This window comes from Lampetra fluviatilis, chromosome 14, assembly GCF_964198595.1.
Source record: "Lampetra fluviatilis chromosome 14, kcLamFluv1.1, whole genome shotgun sequence".
NCBI lineage: Eukaryota > Metazoa > Chordata > Hyperoartia > Petromyzontiformes > Petromyzontidae > Lampetra > Lampetra fluviatilis.
Genome location: NC_136288.1, coordinates 11,231,261 through 11,245,200, shown reverse-complemented (window position 1 = coordinate 11,245,200; position 13,940 = coordinate 11,231,261). Strand labels below are relative to the sequence as shown.

Below are 13,940 nucleotides of genomic sequence, written 5' to 3'. Positions count from 1 at the left end.
TAACGCATCTGGCGATTAAAAAAAACCCCACCCACCAAAACCCCACCCAAGCTTTCCGTTAGCATTTTGCCGCACCACAGGAATTCCAACCATTTTAAGTATGAATCATTAGCAACACTGTCCACAAAAGGAAATACAGGTGGTCTCCAGTTTACAACGTCCCATTTACGACGATCCACTTTTACGACGTTTATAAAACGCCACTGTGGATCGATTTACGATGCAGGAACTTGATTTACGACGCATCTTCCGGACACGACAAAAAAACATTAAAACAAGAGGCAGTCTGGTTTCTGACGTGACTTGGTGTGGAACTTTTGTTATTCACAAGGCTTTTTTTGCGTGTGGATGTTTACCTATAAAACCCTGCCACAATGTGGCTGATAAAAGGTAATAAACACATCGGAAAGTGATGTTTCGACTGTCCGTGGTAAAATAGGGTGCCGATTTTACGGTCGATATCATTGACGATGGGGGTTTGCCGGACCAACGCATTGCGTCGTAAAAGCGGGGGACCGCCTTTATATTGCTTTCTATATATAATAAACGGCCGCTTCATTAACTATTAAAACAATTCAGAGCCACCCACAGTTTGCCCAGCCACCTGTACCCTTTGAAACTGTACCTTGATATATATATACACAGCGAGGAGACTTTGCCCAGCCCTCATTCTTTACGCACTGCTGCTGCTGCTGTGCTTGTGCCTGCCTGAAACTGGGCCATTCTTCTCGGTGAAGCTGCAAGTTCGTCCCGCGTGCTGTTCTGCTCTTGAGCTTCGCTGGTTCGCGTCCAGCAGTCGTGTCGCCGAATCTCACTCATCGTTTGCGCGATGACGGACGGGTTTCTAAATATTGCAAGGTGCCGAAGAAGTGAACGCGCGCAGGCGAGCCCGATGAATTTGCTGATTCGTGGGAGAGAAAAAAATGCGACATGTGTGATAATACAGTGTGGGTCTGGGGGTTGCCACCTCTGATGTTATATGTCATGGGAAGAAGACTACGTCGCCATATCTGAAGAAGGGAGGGCCACGTGTGCTTGTCTTTGGTCATGTAAACCTTGACTGAAAGCTTTCGTGACTGCAGGAATTCATATTCTTTGGGTCTTTCGGTAAAGTCACGTAGGTAGAACAATAAAAAAATGAAAATGAAAATAAAGTGAATAAATTTTTTTAAATAAATTATGTAACAAAAATATTCACTTTATTTTCTGCACACAAGCATGTTGATATGCTGCAATAGCAAGAGTTGTGATAGCCCTTTATGCAGCAATGCCTGACTAATTAAAAAATGGGTATTCAATAGTGCTCTGCATTGGATTGTTTGACACATAGAGCAAACATTGCCTCGTAATTCACTAACTTGCGATCTGCGATTTCGTCTGTCCGCGAACTGCATCTGGAATCCGACACGACTGCATTTTTATTAAAAATGAAAATAAAGTGAATAATTTTTTTAAATATATTATTTTAAAAAAATCACTTTATTTTCAGTTTTATTATTTTATTGTTCTATCTACGTGACTTTACCGAAAGACCCAAATAATATTTGGCCATGTATTATTACGTGACCGACACAACAACAACAACAACAAAACAGACACATTAAATGTGCCTGCAAGACATGAGTCTACTGCAAAGAGAGGACATGATGCGTTAAAAAACCAGGATGGTTGGGCAACCAGAGCGTGGTCTCCCCTTCCACGAACAGGTTTCATGTCGTTCTAGAGTAGATAGATGCTGCTGAGCCTAAGTACCCTCTTGAGCCCCACCTGTCTATGTGATCCTCCTCACCAGTCATCGACGTTCACTTGAACTCCGTCTGTTACTCGGGTCTGACGGCATGGGCCCCGTCTCAGTGCAGTGGTTTTCCTGCGCCAGGCACAGCAGCAGCACACGCCTGCTGCCTGAACACTTTGCAAGTACTGCTGTACGCTTGCGATGCCCGATGTGCAGGACTAGTAGGTGGGCCAGTAGAGGACGCGATGTAAAGCGGGTTGATAACCTACCTATAAGCTTTTTATCATGTACCTTTAACAATGTTGCACGTGGAATTTGAGCAACATACTCAGACTGCGATTCATAATTGGTTTTTATTGGGTTAGGTCGTGGTTTATAAATGTGTGCTGTAAACCCTCCGCCACCTGACACGCCCAATTCATAAAAGTGCCACGTGGTTGAAACGTGCCGAATGTATTTCTCTCCAGCAATGCAGCAGTCGTGCTGAAGCAGTCGCGCTGAAGCAGTCGCAGTCGCGCTGAAGCAGTCGCGCTGAAGCAGTCGCGCTGAAGCAGTCGCGCTGAAGCAGTCGCAGTCGCGCTGAAGCAGTCGCGCTGAAGCAGTCGCGCTGAAGCAGTCGCAGTCGCGCTGAAGCAGTCGCGCTGAAGCAGTCGCAGTCGCGCTGAAGCAGTCGCAGTCGCGCTGAAGCAGTCGCGCTGAAGCAGTCGCGCTGAAGCAGTCGCAGTCGCGCTGAAGCAGTCGCGCTGAAGCAGTCGCGCTGAAGCAGTCGCGCTGAAGCAGTCATACATTCGGCAGGCTTCATTTACGTGGAGAGTCGTGTTCATGTGCCGCGCTGGGTGGAGGAGGGTGTAATGAAACACAGTTTTACACGATGGCCTAACCGAAAAGGAAAAAAAATATGAATCATAATGTTGGTCGTGAAAGCCTACGTGTAAAATTTACCAACCCAAAGTGTATGTAGTATTCCCTCGCTGTTCGCGAGGGATACGTTCTGAAAATGCTCGAGAGTAGAACATTTTGCGGATAATTATATATCTGTTTAGTTAATTACCTTCAATAAATACACAAGCTATTAAATACGTAAACGTATTCTTGGTTCTTTCGGTAAAGTCACGTAGAAGGGAAATAATAAAAATAAAACAATTAAATTATCACGAGGTTTCGATTGCAACACAAGCAATCATCATCAGGTGTGAAAACCACAGCAAGAAATTTTTAAAAAAAGTGGCGGTTTAAAAAACAAATTCTTGCTGTGGGTTTTACACCTGATGATGATTGCTTGTGTTGCAATCGAAACGTCGTGAGAATTTTATTGTTTTATTTTTATTATTTTATTATTTCCCTTCGACGTGACTTTACCGAAAGAACCAAGAATATGAATCCCTGCAGTCACGAAAGCTTTATATCGAAAGATACATAAACGTGTTCGCAATCGTATCACGTTTTCTCATCACTTTTATCTCTCATCACTTTTATCTCTCGTCACTTTATCTCTCATCACTTTATCTCTCATCTCGATGCAGTCGTGTCGGATTCCAGATGCGGTTCGTGGACAGTCAAAATCGCAGATAGCAAGTTCGTGAATTACGAGGCAATGTTTGCTCTATGTGTCAAACAAATCCAATGCAGAGCACTATTGAATACCCATTTTTTTATTAGTCAGGCATTGCTGCATAAAGGGCTATCACAACTCTTGCTATTGCAGCATATCAACATGCTTGTGTGCAGAGCACTTGGCCATCATTTGATTATGCATTTCACTTCAATTTTCCAGCGTGATTTTAGTTTGCACTGTGGAAGCACTTTCATTTATTCAAAACAGTAAATGTTGTATCGTTGCTTTGTATAAACATAAAGCAAAGCAGTAATTGGATAAATAGCATTGCTATTAAGCCTTCACACGCTGCCAGGATTTCCACGGCTGTAAGGACCTTGGTCCTTATTTACTGTTTGTGGAATCATACTGTCGAAAACATGATTACATAAAGACAAACGACAGTGCCCTTGACTGATACAGATGTTACCTACTGTGAGCCCTACATATATTCATATAAATTCTAGATTTGAAGCTTTCGTGACTGCAAGGATTCATATTCTTAGGTTTTTTTCGGTAAAGTCACGTAGGTAAAAAAAATTAATTAATGAAAGTTAAATGAAAATAAAATTAATGAAAGTAAAATGAAAATAAAAAAAATAAAAAAAATTTCATTTTACTTTTAATTTAAATTTTTTACCTACGTGTCTTTACCGAAAAAACCTAAGAATATTCATTTCAACTTTGTATTATTTTGTAAATAGTCATTTCTCAGTGGTGTTTTTATTCCTAATGCACATAAACCACGGGGACCACGTAGACACCCACATAAGAGACCCATCGATCACGTAGATGACTGTAGACCTACATTATAAGGTCGGCACAGCACACGAGGGGGTGGGTGGCCAGCACCACGCCCGGCCGCCTTTGTCTCTCTTAATGGCAATGCTTACACACTGCACCAGGTACTAATTTGAGGCTGAGTAGACCTAGAGGAGGCCCATGACCGGTTCAAATAAGATCACACTGGAGTTGGTGTCTGTGAGCAGGAATCAAACTCGGGTCCGCCGGGTTCATAGCGCAGCGCGCTAACCGCCACACTGCTGCTCCCCACTAGAGAAAAAACAAACACACACACACACACTCTTAGTCGGCGTCTAGTTTCTCGCGGACGATATGAAGGACTCTGCGTTGCTACCAAGCACCGTAAAGCGGTTGTCGAAAAAAAACCTACTTCGAGCTCATCGCCTGACAGTTAGCGTGTTGCCAAAGTAGGCTAGCGAAACAGATGCGTATGGGCCAAACTGCAGACTTGCATTCCGTTTGAGCAAGCGTTGTGCGCGGCGAGGAATGCGGGACTCACAATTATCTGCGATGCCACTTGTTGCCTGCAAGGCATTCTCCGGCTTGCCCAGCGACACGTTTGCAGGTCGTGGAATTGTTTGGTAAAGTCAGTGGAGCCGCGAGGTGCCCTCGGGTTAACGCAGAATCCCACCTTAATGCGGAGCTCTGGTACAAACGCAACGGCAAGAAAAATATTTTTTTTTGGTGGACGTGCACGTTTTAGTCAATACCTGTAAGAGTAACGAGTTGAAATTTTTCAAAGTAACGGAGTAATTTTTTCAGTAGAAACTCATCTTAAAAATACGGTGATGTACGGTTTAACGTTGTGGATGCCATTATCCACGATGTCATCTGCAAACGTACTCCGCTTACCCTGCAGAAGACAAGAAAGCAGATTTTAAAATATAATCTTATTCACAAAAAAAGATGCAGATTGCTTAATTTATCATGTAATTTTACAAAGTATATCCTGGGGAAAATGGAAAGTCAATACACACGATAAGCAGTGGTTAATTGGATACATTTTTCACGTGATTCCTGTTATCCATCAAAAATTGCAGATAATAGGAAGCTCTTCTGCCAAACAGGATGGGGATAAGAGCAGATAATGACGAATTATAGGAAAACGAGGATGCAGATACAAGTGTAGTGAGCGACTTCTGAGACACGTCGAGTAGAAGGCTTTTTATTTATTCAGAGCACACTGGGCGAGACATTGTGTGACGCAGCTACACATAGGCGATCCTAACACGTAGCCCCATCTCTGGCTTCGCTACACAAGCTGTTCGACCAGTGCAGCGACGGAGATAATCTTCCATAAGATCAGCCACGTGGTCGGAGACGAAGAGATGACGAGCAGCGACGCAACCAGGACTCAGGACCCGTAACAGCCACGAACCTCTGGTTTGGTGCCCCTTATATCTGTCCCGGTTTGGCCAAGCTCCACTTACGGCCACGCCCGCTTTCCAGAACCTTCGAGCCGGTTCCGGAGCTTCTCGACTGACTCCGCCTTTCACCTTCACCCCAGATACACCCCCCTTATAATAAGGCATTGCGTAATGCAGCCATGACCGTAATTACCACTCCCGGCCGAAAGGTGTCACCCTGTCATTACACAAGCAATAGGAATAATGGTTAAATGGGTCAGAGATAGCCCTAGTTATACTGTATATATTATATCGTAGCAATGAAGCGGGGGTGGGGGGAAACATCAACACATTATTTCTGATATATTCCTGCAAACGATGTCAGTATGTTCAGGAGATAAATACCAATGCCGAGATCTGCTAGCCACGAGAGGGCTTCAGGAGAGAGTGCGTGGAGTTTTGCTGTTCCACCATGGAAGGACTGCAGACTACAATGGTTTATCGTGGCCCATAGTTTGGGTTGTGTGGCCAACAGTCGCCCGACTGTGGCTTGCGTCTTCAATTTTCGCGTTCATGAAGGAGATGTTGTACATCGGACTGTTGATGTGCTGATGCATTTAAGCTAGGGCATGTAATGTTTTCAACTCTGGTTATATGATTTGAAGTTCGTGAATATTTTACGTGCTCAGAATGAATACTAAGAGATGCTCCTCACGCGTAAGCTCATCCATTAAAGGAGATATTTTGACCTGATATTTGGATATGCAGCATCGGCTATTAAACAAGCGGCCACTGTACATTTTCGGAATTTTCCACGTGAGCACAATGCACTCAAAGTTCGCAGAGGCGTTCACCTGTGTACACATTGCACACTGTTTGCTGTAGTAGCTGAACGATGCCATCTAGTGGATAGATAATACTTTCAGAGGCGTCTTTTTCCATTTCGAGTAATAGAGTTTTACAAGTCACAGAGTAACTTCAGAAAAAAGCAACGATATTTCGAAATGACGAGGGCTTAAAATTTGTGGTGGTGTAAAGTCACGTAGAAAATATGACAATGCACCATCAAGAGGCGTTGTTGTTTCTGTTCAGATTTTTGCATACCTTTGAAATGTATACAATAATTAATATTGAGTTGAACACGTGCAATCATTGCAATTTATTAGCATAAATATGCATGCTATATGTCAGTTGAATATACATATCGTAGTCAATTTATTAACTACACATTTCCTAGCATCACAAATAACACAATATTTTACTATTATGTTAGGCTGTTGGCAGCTCTACAGAATTCCTACAATTTCAAACTAATTCTAGATTTGAAGCTTTCGTGACTGCAAGGAATCATATTCTTAGGTTTTTTCGGTAAAGTCACGTAGGTAAAACATAAAAAAAACATCAAGTGATGCAGCTAATCTGGCTGTGACGGTCCCACCTGATGACGGAGACTTGTGTTGCCTCCGAAACGTCGTGATTTTTGTTTTATTTTATTTTATTTTCATTAATTTTGATGTTTTACCTACGTGACTTTACCGAATAAACCTAAGAATATAATTTCAAACTACTTGTTGCAAAAAAACTATTTTATTTTTACACGATTATTTTCACCCTGAATTCGTTTTATTTTCTTTAAACGCATGTTGCTTTGTTACCCCCATTTTAAGTGCTTTCCACCACAGAGAGTACAAAAAATAAAGATCATTGAGTGCCTAGAAATGTGTTCCAATTGGCCACTATCAGAGGAAGGACTCACAGTTGGTTTCCTTCTGTCCATTGTGGCTGAGATCAATGTTTTTTTTGTCATAGTTACAGCTGGCATATATATATATATTTTATCCCGTTTTTAGATTATTTTGGTCCAATTGCATTTCTTTGGAGGGGACTCAGTGGAACTACAAAATGAGGTGTTGCTTTTAAATCTGGGAGATAGGCAACGTATTTTAAAGCATGATTTCCACCACAAAGATGGCATTGTAAATGGGTGTATGCAGTGAGTGACTTGTAATACATTTAGATTTGCGATTTGCTCCTGCTGCGACATATTCTCTCCTCCAATTATCCAGCCACCCTTGTCCACTCGTCATCTGGCGGTGTAGAAATTCAAAGAGTTTTCTATAAATATGCGCCATAAGAGGTTAGGTTAATAGCGTAGAGAAGACGTGGCTGGGACGTTGATCGTGGAAGAGATGATTGGGAGAAGTGTGCAGCAATTTGTATCACGTGATCATCACCAGCCACAATCTATCTACTGCTGGATAATTGCCTCTTCAAGCCAATGAAATCCCTTAGTTCAGTGGTTCTTAACCTTTACTGCAGCCTTGAAGCCCTTTGTTTCTCAATCGATTAAACATGTATAATGTTCATATTCTTAGGTTTTTTCGGTAAAGTCACGTAGGTAAAATTTTGTAATTGAAAATAATAAAAGTAATAAAAGGAAAATAAAATAAAAATCACGACGTTTCGGAGGCAACACAAGCCTCCGTCTAGAATGTATAATGTTAATATAGACATAGGGTTTGATGAAACAAAGTAGTTGTACTAAGATGCCGGTGCTTAATTTGTGTTTCATTTATTCACCTTCTAAAACAAAAATCTGGCCGTGTCTCGGACTCCCAAAAAGTGCATCTCGCACCTCCGAGTGGCACGTCCACCCCAGGTTAAGAACTACTGCCTTAGTTGCTCGCGATTCCACAGCACATTGAGTTTCTCGCGCGACGAGCCCATCTCCCCCCAGTGATTGCGCTCTTGGTCGTGGTCTCTGTTGTTAATCTCAACCAACTGGCAAACCACGACGCCGTCCATAATGAAGACGCAACCGTACACAGACGGGTCCTGCAGCGCTTCCGCCAGCAGTTGCCACGACCTAGAAACTGCGGGGACTGCATCTTCACCTTTATCCGTGTCACTTTTTAAAATCGCGTCTTAAAATTCGCCTATTTGTACTATGTGCTTTCCCTGTAACCTAAGATGGAAAAAAATACGACTTTGTTGTCTGATTGGATTACTCTGCAATTGTTGTTATTGGCTTTTATCGTAGTTATTCATATTAATGGAATTTCGAGAGTGGTCATTAACATTATTATCAGCTTCCTATTTCCCTTAGATGCATCGATATTTGTGAGTGTAGCTTTATCTTTACGTACAGCGCTATGAGATACTTCAATATGAAAGGCGCTTAATAAAAAAGAGGTTATCATAATTACCTTCGCTGTCAGAGACCAATCCCGTGCACATCAGGCCGACCAATAATACTCTTAGGTTTTTTTGGTAAAGTAAAATTAAAAGTTAATAAAAGTAATAATGGAAATAAAATAAAATAATACAATAAAATAATATAATAAAATAAAATAATATAATAAAATAAAATATCACGACGTTTCGGAGGCAACACAAGTCTCCGTCATCAGGTGGAACAGTCACAGCTAAAATTACCGCATCAAGGTGAGGAAAATTCCAAAAGACCAGCCCTTAAATACAAGTTAATAATGATTCACAGTTAACGCACGTGTTTTACAACCTGGAGACATTTTCCTGGACAAAGGGGGTGGGGGGGAGGAGGTGGGTGGAATTCACCTTCGGTGAGTTGCTTTTACGTCTACCCGCGCAGATGCTAAACCGCGCTTGTGTGTGTCGCAGGTACGACTACCAGGAGATGCTACACAACTCCACGTTCTGCCTGGTTCCACGTGGTCGACGCTTGGGCTCCTTTCGTTTCCTCGAGGCTCTGCAGGTAGAAACCCGCCTGCGTGTGCCGTGCGTCTCTCTGTCTCTCTCTCTCTCGTCCGAAAGGTTTCCATGTTGTTAATTGGTTTTTTACCCTTCTATCTGGCAACAAAACTGACACTTTATTTTTACAAGGAGTTTATGTTTGCATAGGCCACAATACCTGCAGCCATAATGCAAACAAAAAACATAACTCTGATAATGTGCACTGTCCTTGAAGTTATGTTTTTTGTTTGCATTATGACTGCAGGTATTGTGGTCTATGTAAACATGACTCCTTGTAAAAAAGGTGTCAGTTTTGTTGCCAGATAGAAGGGTAAAAAAACAATTATCAGGTTTCCATGTTGTTAATAGTTTTTTTACCCTTCTATCTGGCAACAAAACTGACACCTTTTTTTTTACAAGGAGTCATGTTTGCATAGACCACAATACCTGCGGTCGGAATGCAAATAAAAAACATAACTCTGATAATGTGCACTGTCCTTGAAGTTATGTTTTTTGTTTGCATTATGACTGCAGGTATTGTGGTCTATCTAAACATGACTCCTTGTAAAAAAGGTGTCAGTTTTGTTGCCAGATAGAAGGGTAAAAAAACAATTATCAGGTTTCCATGTTGTTAATTGGTTTTTTACCCTTCTATCTGGCAACAAAACTGACACTTTTTTTTTACAAGGAGTCATGTTTGCATAGACCACAATACCTGCAGCCATAATGCAAACAAAAAACATTACTCTGATAATGTATGCACTGTCCTTGAAGTTGATTGGTCCACACCCGAGACAGTTTTCCTTAGAGCCTAGTCTCACATGGATTGGACCAGATGACGCCAGAAGGCGCACAGCTCCATGTTTTACACCCGTTGTGTTGTTCTGCGTGATGTCCGACGTTAGGCTCCCCAGGACACAGCTTCCAGGACCTTCGACAACCTTGCGGAACTGCAAGGTTGGCGAAGGCCCGGGCGTGTGGAGGCAAACGTCAGAACGCGGTGGCCGGAGAGTTGCCATGCAGACCCTTCCCTTGGACTCGATGTTAAAGGTTCTAGATTTGAAGCTTTCGTGACCGCAAGGATTCATATTCTTAGGTTTTTTCGGTAAAGTCACGTAGGTAAAAAATTTAAATTAATAAAAGTAAAATAAAAATAAAATAAAAATCACGACGTTTCGGAGGCAACACAAGCTTCCGTCTTTAGGTGGAACCGTCACAGCACGATAGCTGTATCAAGTAAGAGAAATTCCAAGAAAACAGTCCTTGTATATATACTGGTTGAGGGTGGGAGGAGCCAAGGCAGGCCCTGAATATTATTATTGTGAGGTTCGGTGCGGCTGAAGCACGCTGTTAGGAATGAGCCTTTGTTGTGTAAACCAGGTGCGGATGATGTAGAGGATTCGATTTGAAAGCAGACCGATTGGGTACATTTAATTATTATTGTCAAACTTGTTTGCCGAGAAAAGCCTCCCTGTGTCTCAAGGCATCTTCAGGAGGGTCCTGCAAAGCTTCACAGTACGGGGCAATGTGGAGCTCTGCAATCCAATGTGATTGATTTGCAGGGAATTTTTCAGCATTCGGATGTTTCGCCAATTAGCAGTTGCATGGTATGGTGGGTTTTTTTTGCTATGGAAGGAAAGCAGAAACTCTTGCAGAACAGGGGAAGAGAATTTGGCAACACTCCACACACAAAGGTATCCGTGATTGGAATCGAACCGGGGCCCTTTTAGCTGTCAGGCACGCATTATGACTGTGCCACCCTGCCACCCAATTGTAATATAAACAGGCTTGGCATTTCTGCTCGGGAATTTTAATAGAGACTTTTTTTTCCATTTGGCACCTATTGTTATTACTTATACAGCCCTTTATCAATGCAACGCTGGATTAATGCCTCGCCATGCCATGTCTGTCATAGGGGATTGTTTCACCAACCTTCATCACGCTGGTAGGTAGGGCCTGCTTCAGGTGCCACTCGCCACTGATGTTATCCGTGACCAGGAATTTAACTCAGATCGTCAGACTCATAGCGAGGTGTTCTAGGCACTGCACCACTGCTCCGCTCCCAGTGCACAGATCAATTTCCATGCAACTATATAACCATAACTCTAGGTAAGTGAGCCGTTTTTCCAGTCCAAAAATGTTTTTTACAGGTTCATTAATATATTATAAAAAATTACATGTTTCTTTGCCGGCCATGCCCACTGCCGTGTTAGTTTCGAAAACCTAGCCATGCCAAAAATAGGCTGGTCCAGCACTGATTGCATTTCTGCACTTAGCGGAGAGAAAATGTATGAAATAAATCTTAAATACACAAAACAAAAAAGCGAATTATTGATTTTAACAGTTTTTTTACAGTGTTTCCAATGGACTGGTAAATAAAAGCAATTTGGCATGGAAGGGAGGCTTTGTGCATTGTGGGAGTTCCTGGGCAAAAGCACACACATTACTTTTTAGAACTAGCAAGCACATGACTGCGAAATAGAGCCCTACCATGTAGTTCTTTGACCATATTCTTACATTTATATTTTATTCAAGTCTTTTATTTTTCAGTTTGCAAAGAATGTTTTGAAATGTACTTTCATTCATCATCCCATTTAAAAAACTTGTAAATTATTTGTGTTCCGATTTGAATGCGATTATTATCTAAAGTAACTGCCAATTGTGAGTTGTTGTTTAGTGTTTCTCGTGATTAATTCCTGTGACTTCCTTACTTAGCATGTACTCAAATGTGACCTAAATAAACGGGTGCCTAAAGCTTAATATGAATATGTCTTGTTCCATATAACCCCCCCCCTCCCAATGCGTATTGATTAATTAACTTCTTACTATCAAAATCTTTTTAAATCCGTAACTTAATTAGGTCAAAGTAATTGCGATTGCTTTGACCTGCGTTAAGACATTCCAATAATTAAAACCTGCTGAGGATTTATACAAACTTAAATTAAAAACACACCAACAATTAATGAATGTCAATGTTTTACACCCTCATTTAGAAATTTAACTTTTATATGGTTAAAATGTTATCCCATTTTGATAGATATACTTTTGAAAAAAAAAAGTGCAGTCTCCTCAGCAAAAAAAATTTGCAAGTCAACATAGTTTAATACAAGCCTCATCGTCACAAGCCAAGATATACAGATGAGATTAAAATATTATTTTATCAGGCATGCATATGAATACGCCACATGATGTTTTGTGTTTACGCTAAAAATGCATATTTTATTAAAACATTGTCTTCGTTTAATCAATGCCGTTATTGTTGTATTGCTTATTTACACATTTTTTTTGTACGAACAGCAATTACATCATTGCAAGTTTACTTGGGAAAAGTCTCGTGTATTCATTGTGTTTTCCTACAAAGGACATTTTTTTTAGGGTGCCTTAAGCGGTATACTAATGTGTTAGTGCAATGTGCAGGCTGCAGGCAGGTGGCACGTGTAATTCAATGCAGAATATTTGCAGCAAGGAATTTTTTTGTTTTACTCAGAATAGCTGGCATTATAGTTGTCCTGGGCTAAAGCAGTGCAAGCACGCAAGCTTTCCTTGCTTCCTTCCAAGTCTGGCTCTAGCTTCAGTTATGACGCCCTCCGTTGCCTTTCTCTCCTGCCCCTTGAACAATACTTGCCTCTGTGCACGGGGTCACCAAATGCCAAGCCCAGACATGACGTCAGTGCGTTGGGGTACGGAATCACAAAGCACATCAGTCGGCCTTCAGAAGTGACACACGCACAAAAAACCCTGCTGCCTCCGAACACTTGTGGACGTTATGTATTCCGCAAATCTCCATGCCCCCGGAAATCTGTTTGGAGCCAAACCCGATGCCAGCATGACCACCTTGAATAATTATGTGCTTGCATTTTTAAAATGATGGTCTTCATGTTGCCAAACACCTGCGCTTCTAGCCCTCGTTGTTGGTTTTGGGTCTCGAACGTACGTACATTAATTGTTATTTGAAAGGCAATTTGGCCAATAATTTCAGACCACATTTTACCACGCATTTTAAATTGTTTTTACCTCACACTTTTGTTTTTTTTCCACTCATTGATTTTTTTTATCCCCCCACAGGTCTATTAATTTTTCAAACAAATTGTCAATATATTTTTTACGTGTTTCTCCATTGGCTTTTGCCTATGTACCAGTAGAGTAACACGGATGGTCTAATGGTTACCGCACGGGACTTGCAAATCCAGAGGTCGCCGGTTCCATTCCATATCTCGGCATGGCAGTTGAAGCAATAAGCAAGGTTCTTAAAACCGACAGTGCCTCTGTCCACCCAGCAGTGCTAATGAGTGCATGCTACAGTGAATCGATGGGAAGGTCACGTGTGGTAGAGGTGGAGTGTTGGTACTCACACCTGTTTCAAGGTGTCTAGCCAGCGTGGAAGAGAAGGCCAATGAAACAATTCCTCTCGACCCATACTTTCCGAACCCCAATCTACTTCCTGCTGGGCAGCTTTGCGTTTCCACCTTTGGTGGCTAGGAGATGTTAACTACCTTGCCTGGTATACAGGAGGTCGTGGGTTTGATCCTGACCCTGATGCCTGCAGTATAGTTCGAGTTTGCACGTACTCTCTGTGGTCTTTTTTCTCTGGGTCCTCTAATTGTTTTCCCTTCACATAAAAAAAACATCTGCTGAGAGAATTTGTCTGCTATAAATATCCACGTGATAAGCCACTTTGTTGAGTTATCATTTGTGGCCAGGTCGCTTCTGAAAAAGAGCGAAATGGCTCATTGGGCCTTACCTGGTGAAA

General features: G+C 41.8%; 1 protein-coding gene across 1 annotated transcript in view; it reads left to right on the top strand.

Moving 5' to 3' along the window:
• Positions 1 to 13,940, top strand: part of EXT1 (exostosin glycosyltransferase 1) — a 167,947-nt gene that overhangs the window by 132,233 nt on the left and 21,774 nt on the right. Inside the window, exon 2 of the mRNA XM_078862702.1 lies at positions 9,119 to 9,212. Within this exon, the coding sequence (XP_078718828.1) occupies positions 9,119 to 9,212 (94 nt within the window). The remainder of the gene's footprint in view (positions 1 to 9,118; positions 9,213 to 13,940) is intronic.